Source organism: Agelaius phoeniceus, chromosome 3 (genome assembly GCF_051311805.1).
Source record: "Agelaius phoeniceus isolate bAgePho1 chromosome 3, bAgePho1.hap1, whole genome shotgun sequence".
NCBI classification, from domain to species: domain Eukaryota; kingdom Metazoa; phylum Chordata; class Aves; order Passeriformes; family Icteridae; genus Agelaius; species Agelaius phoeniceus.
Genome location: NC_135267.1, coordinates 59,954,848 through 59,974,079, shown reverse-complemented (window position 1 = coordinate 59,974,079; position 19,232 = coordinate 59,954,848). Strand labels below are relative to the sequence as shown.

Genomic DNA, 19,232 nt, shown 5'->3' with positions numbered 1-19,232 from the left:
CTAGGAATGAGGATAAGCATTTTGTTAAATGCATGACTTGTGCCAAATATGGGTGTACCCCAGGGTAGAGCTCTAGTTCCTATAGAAATAAATGTAATAAATGCTAAAGATTATAAGAAGACACCCGTAACTGGACCAAAAAAAAATCTCTTAGCAAGTCCTGATCGCCTGTGAAGTGCAAGGGATCTGGCACAGTAGAGCACAAGCCCTATACCACAACTGTTTTACAAAATCTAAATGTGCAGGACTGGGTCTAGCACCTTTCAGTGTCAGTTTTACTAATTTCTTTTGTAATCTTATTATTGACAAGACTGCGTCTCTTTCCATAGATTCGGAAAGCCACCATAGCTATAGATCAGCTACAAGGTCGCCTACCAGAAAGCTCAGTGGAAAAGGCGTCCAAGACAGAGCTCCTGGAACTCCTGGATTACCATGGCAGTTTCCTGCTGGAGGTGGACCACCAGCTGTCATCTTTGGGCCTGCTCAAACAGCATGCTGTCAGCATGCTTCAGGATGTGGAAGTAAAGCCTCCATCTCAGAAGGAACTACCAGTTATGCAAGAAATCAAAGCAATGCAAGATCGATGCCACAAGTAAGGAAATATTTTAAAAGATTCAGCAAAAAAATAGTACCTTGCAATTCATTATTAAGAGCTCATAATTTTAATATCATTAACAACTAACATGCCTAAATAAATATTAGCTATTATTTTTTAAATAAGCCTCAGTTTTAATTTAAAATTACTTTTAATTAATCTTGAAATACCTTTTTTGCCATTATTTTTTATTTCCTTCAGAAAGAGTATGCTTTTTAAAATAAGTATTTCTTGCCTTGCATAATAATACTAACTTACATAAAAGCTGCATAAACTGCATTAAAATTATAACTGATTTTAAATACTTCCATTGTTTCTCACATTAACAGTGGTCATTTATCTTTTTGTATCCTCTTTTATTAGTTTATCACTTTGTTTCACTTGTTTGAAGCACTTAGGTACTAAAAGAAGCTCCTGTATGACATTTACAGAGGAATGTATGTAGAGCATATGCAAATGAAACATAATTTTTCACCTTGAGGCTATGCAAATGTTTATGCAAATGAAAAACATCTCCCTGTCATGTAGACAACAGGAAGTTTTATGTTAAGTTTTAAGACACATCTCTACCTCATAACTACACTAAGATACCATTAAGTGGATCTCCATGGTTGGAAAACAAGTTAAAATGAGAAATGACAAAACTGTAAACCCTGCACCAAGCCTGTGCAAAGTTTATTGTGTGTGTTTATAAATAATTATAGTAGAATAGCAATCCCTGTAGAAAATTTTACAAATCCATTTTTCACTTATTTACAATTGGTTTCTGAGATACAGGGTTTGTGATGACCTCCTGCTCATGTAAATAAGGCATGATTCATATGGGCAAGGTTATGCAAACATAAATGAAATATGGGAATATCAAAGATCCATGTCACATGTATAAGAGCTATGAGTAATCCAATAGAACTTTCACAGAGGTGTCAGTTCTTGAGGAAAGTGCAGGAATTCTGTCTTAGTGGAAGTGTGGAAATAGGCCATGTTTAGATACTTGATCCATAACTTAACCTAAGTATTCTGCCAACGCAAATCCCATCAATAGGAGTGGAATTTATCTCATATGATATGGTATCTCAATATCATATCTGCTCTGATATCATATCTGCTCTGTTCCACTCAATAGGAGTGGAATTTATCTCAAATGTAAAATAAATTACATTAATAATGTAATTTATTTTACATTTTAGGTATCAATATCAGAGCAGATTGTCTTGCTCTCTAATTAGTGTAGAGAAATAAACAAGTGTAAGATACAGCTTTTCTGACCTATTTTAGAAGTTTCTTTTGGAATGACAGTGAATAATCCTAGTTCATGCCCTGCAATTGCCTCTACAGACAATCAGGGTATTCTGTGGTGATAAGCTCAGATGTAGGGATCTCTATTGTATACATTAGCATTTTTTCAAAAGAATTGCATGCCTGATATCCAAACATGTAAAACCAAAGAATGGACATGAAAAATTTAATTTATTTAAATTTATTTCTCTGGATGTGGTGCTCTTAATCATTATCTTTATTGTTCAGCATGTTTTGACCAAGCAGTGTTTTTAGACATTGCTTAATTCTTCACAAATAGTTATTGTTTCTTTCTTTCTGAAGTATGCAACAGAAAGTTAAAAAAGGCATGAAGATGGTCAAACAGGAGCTGAAGGAGCGTGAGGAGGTTGAAGCAGAGATTAATACTGTGAAGTCCTGGATCCAGGAAACAAAAGAATATTTATTAAGCCCTGATGCGGAAGTGGACATCCAACTCCAGGAGCTGCAGGTAGGCCACATTTTTCAACTTCTAAATCACAATATTTATCTTCATTTTAATCTGCTAGTGAATGTTAATAGTTTCAAAACCACTACAAATTCAAATTAGACTATATTCATTTAGTAATCCGATACTAATTTAGTAATTGTTTACTAAGACAATATTCATTTAGTAATCGTTTGGTAAAATGAGCATTTTAGTAACCCACTAGATAAATTCGTAAAGCATGAAGTAGATGATGGACTGTGATATTTTATTTTAAAGATGTTTAAGATGTATTCTCATTGTTCTTAACAATACTTTTTTCTGTCATTAGTCTCTCTTTGGTGAAGTTGCTACTCATCGCCAGGCTGTTGAAAAACTGGCTGAACAACAACAGAATAAATACTTGGGGCTTTATACCATTTTGCCTTCTGAACTCTCTCTTCATTTAGCAGATGTTGGACTGGCCCTCGTTACTGTGCAGGATCAGGTAAAGTGCAGTAGATAAGTGCCAGGCAGATCTATAGTCTTCAGGCTTTATAACTTGGAATCCTGCTATGGCCAAACTGTGGCAACACAGAATAGTTTTATTACCTTCATCCTTTGAATTAAAGTTAAATGAAAATTATTTTCTTTTAAGGAGGAGTGATTTCTGATTATTGAATTTAATTCTTATTGTTGACAGATTCAAACCAAAGAAAGAGAAACTCAGCAAATCAAAACATTGAATCAAGAGTTTGATCAGAAAATCCAGGAGATAGCAAATGAACTAAATACCATTCTTTCCAAACTGAAAAAGAAAACAAATGATATAACAAAAGCTAAACTTGAACAGAAGGTAAGACAAGGCTTTCCTTATGTGGTTATGCCATAATTTTTTCTGAATTGGGAAGCTCACTTCATATCAAACTGTTCTTTGTGAAGACTTGGAGAACGCAGTTTGTTAATGTAGTTCAACAGAAGAGTTATACAGAAATGAGGGTTGACTGAGGAGATTTTTTAAGCTATAGTCTTTGCAAACTGGCCTACACAGGTAACAGAATTTGAAGGAAGGAGCTGAGTGTTAAAGTCAGATGGACAACATTTCACAGTTCCTTTTCAGTAATGAGTATGACTCCAATCTGGGAAAGCCTGAGGAACCTTCAGACTGCTCCTTGTTCTTGTCTGTACTGAAAAGATCATTCTTTATTTATGATTATTAGATCCATAGAATTTTACTTGTAGCCCATCTCACATTTAGTTCAACAACGAGGTAAAGTACTACTCATGCAATTAAGAGTAGTGCAAAGGGTTCTTAGTTATTTTTGAAGGTTTTCTTAATCTTAGGTGTGTACCACACTCAGGAAAAATCATCTGTACTGAAGTGTAATGGCCAAATTAGGATTACCATATGAGAGTAAGGGATTTTGGAGAGAAGAGAGATGGAAAAGGGGTTGGCTGAGGGTTTGGGGCTTTTTTTTGTTGGTTTGTTATTTTAAGTAGGCAAAGATAAACTTGGCTGAATTACTGTCTGAAATTAGGCAAAGCATACAAAATAGGAGAAGATTTAGCATTACTGGTATGTCATAAATTACCTGTTTATTTTCATGAGATGCTCAAGATGTTCCAAAGTACTGTTTACTTTACAAGAAGTGTCACTAAACTATATCCCTGGTGTATCTCCTTGATTTCAGTAAGAAAGCAGAAACCCAGTGAAATCTGCTTTCTTATGTTGCATAAATTAAAACTCTCTGTCACTGGAGATGAAGTAATGTTCCAACTGCTTTTATGCATTTAGCTGATAGTCTTGAGACTGGGTTGGCTTTGGTTACAGCAGTAAATATTTTTATATTAACATTGAAACAGATTGTGAAAAAATAAAATAAAAATCTGTTTTAAATCCATGTGACTCAAGTCAAATGGATCCTTCTTTCACAAACAGCATATAAATTCTGCATAATATCTGTAGTAAATACATTTGTTTATGCTTGCTGTAATGTGTGTGTCTTTGTATTTAGATAAGCAGTTTAACATCTGTCTTTGTGTCTACATGTAGACAGTTATGTCTCCAAATTTGTGGAATAATACTGACTTATCATGGCGATTGATCATATCTTACACTCTGAGGTGTGTCTGCCAGGACAGCCCTAACCTGAAGAGCTTGAAGTCACTTCTTGAAACACCTGTAGCAGTGTTGTGAATGATTGCAGTTTAAATTTGTAGAAATAATTGGAGAGAGGCTAGGCTGTTTGTCCAAGCAGTGGGACAAGAGGCAATGGGCAGAAACTGATGCACAGGATGTTCCACCTGAGCATGAAGAAGAACTTCTTTACTGTGTAGTGTCTGTGTACTGCAGCAGGTTGCCCAGAGAGGTTGTGGAGTCTCCCTTTGCTGGGGATACTCAAGAGCCTTCTGGGCACAATCCTGTGCCATGTGCTGTGGGACAACCCTACTTGAGCAAGGAGGTTGGACCAGATGACCACTGTGGTCCCTTCCAACCGGACCTGTTCTATGATTCTGTGACTTCTTTTTTTTATTTTTCAAAAACAATGAATTTTTAACACCTTGGATATAAAAAACAAATACAAAAATACCCAGTAGCCTCTTCTCAAGAAACTGTAGCCCCAGAGTATGTTTTGAATCTATGGGAAACTTGAAAAACTTTTTAGGCTTCCTTTTCAAAATAATTGTGACTACGCTAGGAAAAATTGATTTTTAAATGTGTTTCTATTGAAACACTCTAGCACAATCAGACTGCTCCTGCATCAGGATCATGCTATGAAAATGCAAGTTTAAAATTAAATTTTTCTTAATCCCTTCATGAGTAACTACATTTTTATGAGTTTATAAACTTATATTTTAAGACAGCAATAAAACAAACCCCTTTTCAAATAAACAAAACTCCTTGTCATGGCAGTCTGTGCTGACAATTCGTTTCAGAAACAAACCCAGAAAGATGCCTGAGAACAGTTAATGTCACACTGAAGTGACTCAGTCCTTGGCTGCGGCAGGGAAAACGGTTATCCATTCCAGCCAGGAAGTCAGAGGAGAAAGAGTAATGGCACATACTTAAGAGATGACCAAATATCCTGCTGTTCTGCTTTCCTGCATAAAAATGGAAAAAACTATGGAGACTTTGGACAGGCTATAAAAGTTGCACTAGTTGGACTAGAAATAACCAACCAAAAAGCTACCACTTCCTGGATCACTGATTTTATTGTTTTTCTGCCTAGATCCTTGGTGACGAGTTGGACAGCTGCAATATAAAGCTGTTGGAGTTAGATGCATCAGTCCAGGACTTTGCAGAGCAGAACGTACCCCTGGCTAAGCAGCTGGCTAACAGGATAGGGAAACTCACTGCACTGCACCAGCAGACCATACGGCAGGCTGAGTACAGAGCAGCCAAGCTCAGTCAGGTATGATCTTAAATCCTTTCTGCTGTTTCCTCTCACAACCAGAGGAAGCATGGAAACATCTCATTTTTTATCCTGGAGTTATGCCAAACAGGGCATTCCTTGGCACATCTGCCTATTATTAGTCAGGGTTTGCATCACATTCCAAAGAGACACAGGTCAAATCAGAGAGTAAAATAATTCTCAGATGCTACTTTAACACCCTCTTGCATGAATGACCTGCTGTGTGGTTCCTTTGGTCCCCTAAAAAGATTGTAGATCTCCCAAACAGTAGCATGCTGCAAATAGTACCTCATTGTGCTTCTCAGGTTCTCTGTTTTGTCACTCTTACCTATATTTGCAGCATTAAAAGCAAAATAAAAAAAAATAGTTTGCTTTAGTCCCAATCCATAGAGGTTGAATATAACTTGTACGTTCAATAGAAAAGCCTATATAAAATGGCCCCAATAATGCATAGTATTTATGCAATATTTTGGTGTTCATAAAGATGGATCCTCTGTGGTTCAAAGTCTCTGAAAATCTTTCTCTTTTTTTTTCCTTACTTGTTCTTAGCCCCAAAACCTCCAGCTAAAAGCAAATAAATGGATTTTCTATGGTTCTGCCATCAATACCCTGATAAATTATGAGTTCTCCTTTCTGCATGCATGAATTTGCTTCCCGAAGAAAAATTCAAAATATTCTTTTCAGTTTTCTCTGAAAAATTGTTTTTAAGAAGAGATAGAAAATTATTTTCAAATTAAAAACTCCTTCAAAGGTACTTGGTAAAGAGATTTAACATTAGGATATTTTTGTTCAGCATCAAAAGATCCACTTATCATAAAAATGATGGGTATTGGTACTGCTTGCAAATACAGTTTTGTCACCTCGGATTTGATCCATCCTTTATAAGGGGGAAATTCATGAACATCAATGAAATTATTCCTGCTAAAAAGAAAATTGGAGCTTATGAATACTTTGCTAAATAGAAATTGGGTTCATCAGAAAGCAGAACTTTTGTCCTGTATTTTGAAATTGTGCAATATTTCTTTTTTTGGGAATATGGCAGACTGAATGGACAAAGCGGACTGTAAAAAAAAAAAAAAAAGAGGTGATTTGGAGGATGTAATGGAAAGAGACATATCAAAATAAGAAATTGAGCCACAAACTGAAAGAGGAGGTATTTTGGAACTTACATGTGAGGCTGAAATATGCACAGGGAGTGAACCTTCTAGGGATATATTTGAGCATCAATGGACTCTCACAGTGTGACCTACATTCTTATAGTGCCTTTTTTCCCCAAAAACACATAATCTTACTACTGAAAACATACCTATTTTAACTCCATAAATACATAAGAAAATTATATAATACAGGAAGGAAAAGTTGTTAAAATTATCCTCAGGTTAAAACAGTGAAGGAAATAAAATTAGTTTTTTCATCCTCCCAGAATTGTACAAAATTACATCTTAGGCTTAAGCAAATTTTTCTTTCATCCAGGCTGCTTCACACTTGGAAGAATACAATGAGATGCTGGAGTTCATATTGAAATGGATTGAGAAAGCAAATATCCTAGTGCATGGTAATATAACATGGAATTCTTCCTCTCAGCTTCGTGATCAGTTTAAAGCCTACCAGGTGATTATGTGAGCTATGACATTTAAAAGTCAGTGTATATATGAAGTTATTTTCAAAGCAATGGAGTTCTACTTCCTCCTAAAGGGCTAGATTTCTTTGGCTGTTCTCCCAAGCCTTAAAAATGATTCATTGGTTTTGGACAATTGTTTTGAAAACTGAAATAAAGATATGTTGTAGAATAAAAGCATGTCATTCAAAGTTGATCTCCATGTTATTCAAGTAGTTTGGTTTCATAGAGGCTTTTGGCTGAATAGTGTGTCTGCACACTGTGATTCTATCACACCAAGCACATTATTGCAGCTCATACTGTAAAGCTTCAGTTAATCAAAGACAATTTTCAGTTTGGCCTTTTCTTTCTCCATTATGCTAAACTGGAATAGCCTTTGTTCTCTTCTAATGAGTTTTATACCAAATATTCTCAAACTGATACCTAATGGAAGAGTTTCTTCCAATCTCTTCCTGAACATTTCACATCAGAGTAATTTGCTGTCCCTGTAATTGTGCAATTTGTTCCGTGTGTGTCTGTGTGTGGAATGTGTGTGTGAGATCAGTGGACCGTTTTGATGAGGTTGAAGCTTGGCTGGTGTTACATGACTGTGTGAAAAAAATCAAGGCATCATGATAACATATCACTAATACCAATGTTATATATACATTACTTAATTGTCAGCTGCATTCTTGTACATAAGTGCAGGGTACTATGTCAGTCTTTGTATTCTGAATCAGAGCTTCCAGGCAATTTATCATGAGGAAAACTGGAGACAGAATTTCTGCTATGGCTTTTTCCCTGCTTCAAAATCTGATGATACAGGCTTAACCAATGCCATCCCACACAATGCCTTGGCAGTGATTTTTTTAGGCAGCATTAACAACTCCTACCCTGCTATAGCACTGCACCCAAGTGCTTTCTGCTACTTTCTATTAGGTATATGAGGCTTCCAGGACAAATCCTCTCCATAGATTGCATATATTATATTTTTACACACAAGTGTGTGTAGCAAAACAATAAAATTAATGTGTTGGTAAGTAGAGCTGCTGAAGCTTCATTACTTAATCTTTTGTTTTCCAGTCTCTATAAGCTGAAGCACTTCAGCCGATCTTCAGAACAAAGTGCATTCCCTAAGCCTAACAGGAAATCAGTGGAACTTAATCATAGGCTCATGAATGAGTACAGATTAAAGAGTTTGCAGAACAATATACTTAAAAGATATGTGTCATTGAGTCTCAAACCTGACATTCAATTTGTCTGTATCTTCATCTAGAGCATTCTTGATGAGTCTGGAGAGATTCATGGTGATCTTGAGGCCATGAGCGAAAGGATTGATTACCTGGCAAGTGTCTACTGTACTGAAGGGATGTCACAGCAAGTGCTGGAACTGGGGCGGCGGACAGAGGAACTGCAGCAAATCATCAAAGTGCAGCTACCAAACCTCCAAGATGCTGCCAAGGTAAATGAAAGCAGGTTTTCTAATGATAGCTAGCATCTAGGGTGATGTATGCATCATACTACTGTACTGAGATTATTATCAGTGAAGATAATCTGTGGTCTGTACAGGGCATGACTTTGTTGCCTAAAGTCAGGTGTCTCGCAGTGTTTGAGATGCTGCATTCAGGTGCTGATTCAGATGGGCACAAGATTTCTGCACAAGTGACCTTTCTGGATGAATATATCTGGGGTAATGGTGTGTCTCAATAGCACTGAGCACCTATGTTTAGATACTTGAGAAATGTATTTTTTGACACTTAGGTTCTGCTATTTCCTTTATTCTTCTCTTAAATGTTCTCTAAATGCTGTTATTTATTAATTTAGATCAGTACTGGACCAAATCAGAATTCCATAGTGTTAGGCCTGCAAAGGAGTGCAATGAAAAGAATGAATATGCTTTTTCAGCTTTATAAAGTATATGCTGCATTTGAGATTGCAGTACTTAAGAAAAATAACTCTGCCTTTGCAATCCCTTTTTCTAGACTGCCATATGACTGGTATTTTTATTTAATATTTTAGACATTTAAAATTAACTGTCAAAACTATGAATTGCTTTTTGCACTGTATGTAAGGTGGATGTACCTGCAAAATCCAGACAGATATACTTATAGTGATTTCTATTTTTCCTCTTACTCATCCCTGAATCAAATGTGTTACAGGATATGAAGAAATTTGAAATTGAGCTGAGAGCCCTACAGGCTGCTTTGGAGCAAGCCCAAGCCACTCTGACATCTCCAGAGCTTGGGCATTTGAGCTTGAAAGAGCAACTTTCTCACAGACAGGTAGAAGACCAAGACCTCAAAGTTAACATTTGAATAATGTGATCTTGCATAAAGGATAATGAGTGTCAATGAGACTGCTTTTTGTGTTTCTTAGGTGTGTCACTGTTTCAGAGTGTAGTCCCAAATTACTGCCAAGGAAATAAGTGATGAAGTGAGAAGAATCATTCCCTCAGAGGGAATGGTTGAAGTATAATTCTTTATGAGCCCCTTCTTAGACTAATGCAGTTCTGAGGAGTGTGCATCCAATCCATTTAATCCATATTTGTTATAAAGCCCAATTCTTATCTAGTGCTTATGTTCAAGGGTTTCTTAAAGGAAAGTCAGTATTGTTATCATTATTGACTTCAAAATGAAGTCAATATTGTTATCATTATTTTACAGATAGAGATGCAATGATATAGTTTGTTGCCAGCTTCTCCAATAGTAATCTGGAGCACTAGGAGACAATTCAGGTTTCCTTAGGCCCAGTTACATTTTTGTATGCTTAGTTGAATTAACCTCCATAAGATATCATGGCTTTCTCTGTTGCATCTGATCTGCTATGGAGATTTGTGAGTTTGTTAGTTTTGGTCTCAGTCCCTTAACAGGAGAAATAAGACAATAAAGAAATATAGCTTTCTGAGTTTCTCAAGACATGTTTCTTTCTGCAAACTAATATGGAGATTTACTGTCTCAGTCTGCCAGTGAAAACTGGATGTCATCAGGTTCACTGTAGGATTAAAATCTGCAGAAAAACATATGGAAGGAAGGTAAATTTGCACAGCTTTTCATTTTCATTAAAATATGCAGTCTTTATTCTGGGCACTTGCAAACAGATTTCAAAATGTAGCCTTGAAGAGTGTAAGTGAAACACATCACCCACCATAAGAAGAAAGGAACATGGAGGTTACACTGGGGTTTATGCATGTTCTTTGTCCTGGCTCTAGCAGATCTCACAATGCAACTTTCTTTTGTACAGAAAGGGGCTGTAGCCCCTGCCCACCTGTTTTACCAGACCAGGGAGGGGAAAGTGCCTGGCTGGCACATAGCCCTCAGGGTGCCTCTGGGTGCTGATTGAACAATGAAGACACCCTTTGCCAGCAGTATGGGGTCTGACAGAGTGGAACCCCACCTGTGCTGCCTGAGGAATAGCTCATTATACCAAAAATCTGGTTAGATTATCCACCTTATGTCATGAAACTGCAAAAATAAAAACCAAACCAAAATCCTCTCATCAGTATGCACTTCAGACCCACTTAGCTATCATTCTGATAAGGAAAGGGAAATAACCAAATTCTCTATCCCTGTTTGCCTCATTGTCCAGCTGATTTATAACTATTGAATCTAAAATCTTTTCCTAATGTGCTAAGGCTCTTTTTATCAACTTTGCCTTTTCCTTTTTTCATTGTTTTTTTTTTTTCATATCTGTACATACATTAAACTCCTCAGTGTAGATATAAATAACAGTGATCAAATCTATTTCCAACCATTGCACTTAGACCCTTCTCATGCATATGAACAGTCAGCTTGAATGGACATCTTGTATGGAATAGGCACTATTCACAAAGGCATACAGCTTGTGAATATTCAAAGAAAAAGGTTTCTGTGTAGCTCTGTTCCTTTCTGTTTGATTGCCTTTTGAATTTTAAGCAACATTTTCAGCCACGGCTTGTAATTTCCAAGGAAAGTTGTGAATACAATGGGATTCATGTGCAGTTTTGAAAATGTGCTTCTATGTCACAGCAAGGAGTTCCACTTAGATTTTAACACTGAGATGCAAGTATATATAAACTACTCTTGTGCTGCTTCGATTTGTGGAATTGGTAAATCTATTTTCTCAAATCTGTTAATAGAAATACTTTTTTTACTTGGACACTTAAAAGCATAGGTACAACTATGCTTTTTAGTTTATTATTCTTATATCTAGTATATGGGCTTTTTGCTTATATAATCATTATTCTCATTTGACATTGATCAACTCCAGAGAAAGTGTTTCTAATTACATGCAAGTTAAAAAATAGATAATAATTTTTTTCTATTGTTGCTTGAATGTACCATCATTTTTTTTTGGCTGCATGAAATGCTCTGGGAGTTCTGAAAAAAATTGGTTTATTGTGGCACTGACTTTGTTTCTAGCATCTGCTGTCTGAGATGGAGTCCCTGAAGCCAAAGGTTCAGGCAGTCCAGGAGTGCCAGAGTGGCCTGCGGATCCCAGAGGAGGTGGTCACCAGCCTGCCCCTGTGCCACAGCGCCCTGCGGCTGCAGGAGGAGGCCAGCCGCCTGCAGCACACGGCCATCCAGCAGTGCAACATCATGCAGGCAAGTGCAGCCCCATCCCACCCACCGCCCAGAGGAACTTGAACAGCAGCATACTAATTGTGATGAAAGCATAGAATTCCATATCTCTGTGCACTCCTCTGTTCTGTAGCACCATTAGGAGTTTCCCCACTAGTCTGTTATTCCTGACTTTAATATTCATGACCATGTTAATTGTTGATTATTCATCAGACTCTCCCCTAAGTTCTCTCCCTGATATTGCTATGATTTTTGTAATGCTGTTAGGATTAACTAGACAAACAGCTAATATACAATTGAATGCAGGTTAATTTTATAAGACATATATTCAATTAATAAAACTTATATAACATATAACATCAGCTGCTTCTGAAGATTACTTAAAAACTATTGAGTTAATTAACTGTGGTATAAAAAAAAATATTTTTATTCTCTTTGTTTATAGTTTATATATTTTTTTCTGATTTTGGAGTCATTCGATGTCTATTAAATTTGTATTTTCAAGTTTTGCTAAGTACGAGTAAATTAGATTTTGTTTGACTATTTGGATTTATAACTAAATATGTAAAAGGTATTTCCAATGAAGTGAATAAGCTTTTCTCCTCTGCTGTTTAATGATAGGAATATACATAGCATATTCCATAGGCTAGGGTGCAACTACAAAGTTTCAAGTTGGATAACAGAAGAGAGTTGATGGTTTAGGATAGTTAATGATGCTTAAATACAAGAAAGGCTACACTGAAAATTTAAAAAATGGGTTAGACACACTGCTGATAGAAAGAACTGATAATGCATTGGTACGATAATTATCTGAGTCAATCTTCATAATCCTTTCCCAGTTGTATTTTCTGTAATATCTAAGTTTTTCTTAGAGTCACAAATGAACACATGAAGTGAAAAAGCAGATGAAAATGCTTTATAACAAAACCATGAGACTAAGCAAGGCTATCTTCTTGTGGCTGTGTTTGGTTCAGGTACTTGTTGGAATCAGAAGTTACAGCACCTTACATCAGAAATCTAAAATATCATGTTATGTGCACTGTGGGTTTGGGAAATATTTAATTAAATGAAACCATTCAAATCATTGCAATTCACAATATTTATGAATAGATATTTTCCTGACTACGCTTTGCTTATCAAGATGTGAGTGCCAGATACTTCATGAGGGAGATCTATCATGCTTAGACTAAGTGAAAATTAATTTTCATGTAGACACTCAATCTTTTTTTCCCTTCTCTAGGAAGCAGTAGTTCAGTATGAGCAATATGAGCAGGAAATGAAACATTTGCAGCAGATGATCGAGAGCGCCCATCGTGAGATCCAGGACAAGCCAATAGCAACCAGCAACATCCAGGAACTCCAGGTCCAGATTTCACGGAATGAGGTATGGGACTCAAAGTGCATCAAAAACATTGGGCTCAATGGCAACTCACTGACACAGACAACTTTTCATAAGCAGTAGTCATAAGATAGTTGAGTTGCTTTTTAGATTTTTCTAAAGGCTAGTTGAGCAGGTAGGCTTAATCCCAGAGACAGAGCTCCTGCTATTGGTAGAGTGTGGACAATTCATTTGTTTGTTCAGTTAGATGTATCCTAACCTCGGACAGCATTATGATAAACAAAAACATTGCATAATTAAGGGATATTTAACATTAGAACTTGATTGAGGAGTGTCCCAGAAGTCAAAATTCAGCAGCTGGTCAGTTAATCTCAACTAGTTTGGTGATCCATATGTACGTATGTATACCCTAAAGAACTTGTACATATACGCATTTATATCCTAAAGTACTTGCTCATTTTCATCCCAGTCACATTCTGTAAAGAATATTAAGAGACTTGAATTTAAGGAACCCCACAACAGATTTGGAGGAAGACTGCATCATTCACTCCAAAGGTTTCTTTAAAAATCTTTGTGGGGAAGATTTTTGTGCTGTGCAGTTGCAGGTCCTGACCATAAACTCATGGATTGACAGCTCTTGCATAAATCACAATAGTCTCTGTGCAGCCTTCTTGCTGTGCTGGCTTGAGAGCTCCTCCTGAGCCCCTTTCACCTCCACCTGTCCGTTGTGAAATTCCTAGGATAGAAAATGCACCACTGAGCTCTGTGTGTCACTTCTGGCACCAGATGGCACCATTTCTTTGCCTTTGAATCAAAGCCATCCCTCCGGGTGTGTAATATAGCCTAATGTTACATGTGTTGCTCGTTTTCTATACAGTTGTTACAAGTATATATACAAGTTATTTCGTATAAATTCAAGAGCAGTTTTTATATACAAGCACGTTAGGGTTTATTAGTATTGAATTGATAATGCTATTATTATCTAGTCAAATATTCTGGAAGAGCAAATGCAGGAGAGTGACCAGTGATTCAGGGTAATATTGCTGGAGGAAGGAATAATGCTGCAGGCAGGAAGGAATTAAAAATGGGGCAGCTTGAAGTTTCATGTACATTTGAGCAAGTTTAGTAGCTAGGAGTGGTCCTGAGCATCTGCAGCAAGACAGCATCTTTATGATAATGCACACTTTGGGATCAGCCAGCACATATAAGCATATTTTTTGCATATTTTTGGCTCACGTTTTCTTTGCTAAATACCTGTGAAAAAGCATAACATGAAGTGAATGTTCTGAATCATATCTTATTAGACTACTTCAAAAGTCAAGTCTATTGAGATGTTTGTTAGATATCTTATTAATTTTAAAAGATATCAGTCACCACATCCCCTGTTAAAGGCTGTATGTAAAAGAACTTAAGGGGACATTTGTATTAGCTATATTTAGAATTAAAATAAGAGGAAGGAAGATAGTAGAAGGAAATTACATCTTGATTTTTGGGAAGTTTGTATTAGTATGCATGTATGTAAGCAGATACCATGTCTACTGACCCGTGTTTCTTTAGAATTTCAGAGAAGAATGTGGGCAAGTATCTTCATACTTGAGAATTATTTTAATGGAAAACACAAAACCTCATGGGACATAGCTTTTATCAGATGCTTTATTATTTTAAATTTTCTTTTCAAGTCATATTTTTGCTTACTCTTCCTTGTTTTCAGTTGAAAGAGACATTTTAGATACTCAGTGCATTGGACACTAATACCACAAGTGTCATTGCACTTGGTAATGTGACGGAATAGAGTATACTGAATGACAATAATTTTCTGCTGGGGCTCAGATATGTCATTTATTGAGCATTTGTGAATGACTGGAATTTGCAAAAGAGCAGATAACTATTCAAGCTGCTAGCCATTAAATTTGTGGCTTAATTTGATTGCAGCTTGGTTTTTGACTATTCTGCTTGGTGTTTTATAATCAAGACTTTTCTTAGTCTCCAAGGAAAGCTCTGGAGCACCAAAGAGAGGCCCTTTTGTTGCTAACATGACAGGTGGTGACAAGGTGCCATTGAAACTCAAGTAGTGAAGTGTCATCCTCAGTCTTTGAGCTGTTTTAATTCCTAACTTGGTACTTCTTGCAATGAGTGTAGAACACTCATTTGTAATCAATTGTAATTTTGAAGAATTTTCTTACTGAAAATGTCATACAACCAAAAAAAGTCTTCTAATTTATCAGCCTGAAGCAGTAGTCTTATTTACTTTTGAAAAGATATTGTAATAATATATTATTCTGCCTACTATATCTTGCAACTCCTATTGCAATTTTTCCTTGAAAACTTGTGGGTTTTGAAGAAGTAAAAGGAGACATAAAATTAAGCAGAAATATATACTTGAAAAAATAATCATCAATTTAGCAGGCAAGCTTATACAAATGTTTTCACTTCTTAGATCAAAATTCTAACTTGTTACGGAGCATCTAGGGAGACAGGAACGATAGCTTCAGCAGAAATATGAAACACTTCTACCATTTTTTATTTGAAGTATATTAATTGAAAGCTTTGAAACTGGATACTGAATGGAGCCACAGTATATGGTAGGAGAGAAGACAAGACACATGTGAATAGTCATAAGGCTATTCATTTTCATCTTTCTTGTCTAAAAATCTTAAGCTTGTGATGGTGTTTGGCCATAAATACACCATTTCCTAAGCATAAAACCCTCAATAGTTTAAAATATAGTCTACTTTATGCTATTTTCCCTCTTTTTAAAGAAAGGTTAGTCCTGTGCAGCTCAGCTTTTAACTCAGTAGACTTAGACAAAACCAAAACGAGATTAAAATACAGCTTATCCAAACAGTGACAAAAAGTGATACAGTCTGCATTTAATCTTATTATGTGACTGATTGTTCCTATCACTTTTGAGCCTGTTAGACCCTGTGAGTTATTGTTTGGACAATTCATTCTTTCTGGTGAGAGCTGAATGGGGCATTTTTTGCAGTTGTGGCCACTACATGACCTCATTTCCCTGGCACGCACTGTGCGAGGGAGCTTCATCTTCCTCAGATAAATGGAGATAGATGGGGGGCGGGGGGAAATGGGGCAGGAAGAGTGAGAGACGCTCCCCTTTGCTGCAGCGTGCAGCTCACAGAGGTGGGCTCAGCTCCAGGCAGGATGCGAACGTGAGCCGTCCGTCCGTCGGTCGGTCGGTCCGTCCGTCCCTGCGCTCTGCGGCGCGGCGCGCACGGAGCCTCGGGCGGCCGCCGCTCCGCTCGGCGGTGTCGCAGCGCGGCCGGACGCGCCGGGCCGGGTCCCTCGGCTGGCGACATCCTGCTCGTCAGCAGAGCGGCAGCGCTGCCATGGTATTGGCTGCGCTGGGAGGAGACAGCTTCACTCCGCCGCGGAAGCTGAAATGCTGCCGGTCCTGTGGCCCTTCCCGGCTGCATCAGCACTAGGGGAAAAAAATGTTTTCTCAGGAGCTGGCTCAGAAGATCAAAGGATACCAGGAGCAAATTGCTTCTTTGAATTCCAAGTGCAAGATGCTGACAATGAAAGCAAAACATGCCACCATGCTGCTGACAGTGACAGAAGTGGAGGGGCTGTCCGAGGGAATGGAGGAGCTGGATTCAGACCTGCTGCCAGCACACGCCACTCATCCCTCGGTGGTTATGGTAAGCAATGCCTTGGTCACTGTACTCATTATCTGAGCTGCTTCCTCTTGCATCATTACAACACCCTTGTGCAGCAAATTGCCACAGCTCATATCTACCTTTTGAAATGGCTGTAGTGTGGCAAACCAAACAAGTTGCAGCTTCCCTTTTCTGTATTTTACTTTATGTAAGTTCTCAAGACTTGTTGATAAAAGCTGAAGTTATTTAACAGAAAAATACGTGAAATTTGTGAGCAATAATATGCAAATATTGTGCTTTTTATTTTGTAGCTGCCAGCATGCAAGTACAAATGCTAAGAAATTGATGAGTTGCAGGAATAAAATAAAACCAGAATAAATACAATTTCATTAGATGTTGCAGTGTATAGGCTTTTCACACATTAAAATGTTGATGTGATAATTGACAGTATGCTGCTGTATTCTCAGATGAGTGTACTGGAAATGAAAGCTGTCTAAGTACTGCCATAGGCCCCATGTTTGACTTTGCTTTTGTTTGTTCCTAACTGGGTCTCATTACAAACATTCTGTTGATGCTACTGAGATTTTCATCTGAGTGTCAGACTTCAGGATTTATCTCTCTATAGCACCATTGGGGAAGGAAGGGGGTTACATTTGAATACTGGGTTGTGTGTATTTTATATTTCAAGTCTGTTCCTTGTTGCTCCAACTGGACCTGGATACTGAGACAAAAAGTCCAGTATTCTGTAGCTCTACATAGTATTTCTGTACGCAGCAGAGATTGTATTAGAAGATGTTTAGGCGAACCTGAATTTGTTATTATTGAGTTGCTTGCTCTACATTGTCTTTTAAAATCCATTAGGGTACAGGAGAGCATTTTCATACTGAAGTATGACAAGTAAATGAGACTATTTATTCAACAGATTTCTAAACTGGTAAATGTAGGAGCATGAAGCATGACTAATTAATGTGGTAATTCTGGCCATGTGTTGTTTTGATCTCAGTCTAAGTCAAGCCTCAGCTGAGGTAACTGATTTTCTTCCTGTGCTCTGGGGTTGCTTTTCCTGTGGCAGATGACTGCTGGTCGCTGTCACACGCTGCTCTCCCCTGTCACTGAGGAGTCTGGGGAGGAGGGAACCAACAGTGAGATTTCTTCTCCACCTGCCTGTCGCTCTCCCTCACCTGTGGCTAATACAGATGCTTCTGTTAACCAGGTACCTCTCTCTTGGCATTCATTCAGCTTTTATCTCAGACATGCGTGGTTCCATTCCACAGGTGGTTTATTTAATCCTCTGAAATAATGTTTAACTATAGCTCCAAGGAACTGAGGCTTAACCTCTTACCAAACTGAACCTTCAGGTTCTGGTTCAAAATGGATACAGGTATTGAAATTGTATAAAGCCAGTGTTACAGCTATTCATTATTTTTAAAAGTAAATTTTAAGTGACAATTACAATGTCACCAGTATTTTCTACTTATATCATAATTTTTATTTTCTCGGTAGTACTCAATGGAATCTTGCATCCTGAGAAAAAAAGCCTTTTTGTACTCCCCATAATGAAACATTGCATTATGTCCATATCCATCTATCTTACTGTATGATTGCCATTTTGGCACTGAAATCACAGCCTGGTATCTTCTACTTAATATCATTTCAGTTATTAACTTTCATGTGGGTTTTTTTCATGTATTTTTCATTTCCATGGCAGTCTATTTTAAGCACCAGTGAGGCAGATCAGTGAAATTACAGATATTAGATTTTAAATCAAAACTCTTACACTTCTTGTAGGAGGAGCAAGTGTACATTTTAATCAATACTGACACGGCAAGTGTCAGTATTGATTAAAATGTAAACATTAAGCCAGCACATTGAGCATCAGACACATAAAGTCACACATAAAATGTTATGCATTGGAAGTTTAGAAGTGAGCTTTAGAAGCCATTACCATCTCACTGAATTCATCATGTTCTGGATTTTGTGGCTGATTGGTTGGTTTTGCATTTGTGACTGCTTCCAAAATTGACCACTGCAGATTTGAAGGTTAGAATGTGTTGTGTTGCACTGCTGAGTAGAATTAGGCAAGTTTGAGCAAGATGCTCATTGATTCCTTCTGCTAATTTCAGAAATGCATATGGTGATATAGAAGTTGCTAAATACAATACATAAGAAAAAATATTAATGTAAGATAATAAGAGTGGTGAAAAAATCACCAATGGCATACTAAAAAGTGTTGTATAATGCATAAGAAGGATTTTTCTAGTTTTCTATCATTTTAGATAATCAGAAAGTTCCCTGTGAAGTTTACTTACAGTAGAAAGGCATTTATATGTTTCAACATAGAAGTCTTATGACACCAATAACTAATGAAGGACGTAAAGGACCAAAAGCAGCTTGCTTT

General features: G+C 37.2%; 1 protein-coding gene across 9 annotated transcripts in view; it reads left to right on the top strand.

Annotated features, from left to right (window-relative positions):
- The window catches only part of SYNE1 (spectrin repeat containing nuclear envelope protein 1), a 287,608-nt gene that overhangs the window by 175,089 nt on the left and 93,287 nt on the right, over positions 1-19,232 (top strand). For 6 of the 9 annotated variants that reach the window (XM_077175395.1, XM_077175394.1, XM_077175391.1 and 3 more), the window contains 12 exons: positions 330-592; positions 2,195-2,360; positions 2,668-2,823; positions 3,019-3,171; positions 5,546-5,728; positions 7,202-7,339; positions 8,602-8,787; positions 9,485-9,607; positions 11,723-11,905; positions 13,122-13,265; positions 16,682-16,876; positions 17,907-18,047. In XM_077175395.1, coding sequence (XP_077031510.1) covers positions 330-592; positions 2,195-2,360; positions 2,668-2,823; positions 3,019-3,171; positions 5,546-5,728; positions 7,202-7,339; positions 8,602-8,787; positions 9,485-9,607; positions 11,723-11,905; positions 13,122-13,265; positions 16,682-16,876; positions 17,907-18,047 — 2,031 coding nt within the window. Of the gene's footprint in view, positions 1-329; positions 593-2,194; positions 2,361-2,667; positions 2,824-3,018; positions 3,172-5,545; positions 5,729-7,201; positions 7,340-8,601; positions 8,788-9,484; positions 9,608-11,722; positions 11,910-13,121; positions 13,266-16,681; positions 16,877-17,906; positions 18,048-19,232 lie in introns of all 9 variants that reach the window. The other 3 variants (XM_077175388.1, XM_077175389.1, XM_077175392.1) reach the window with 1 other exon arrangement.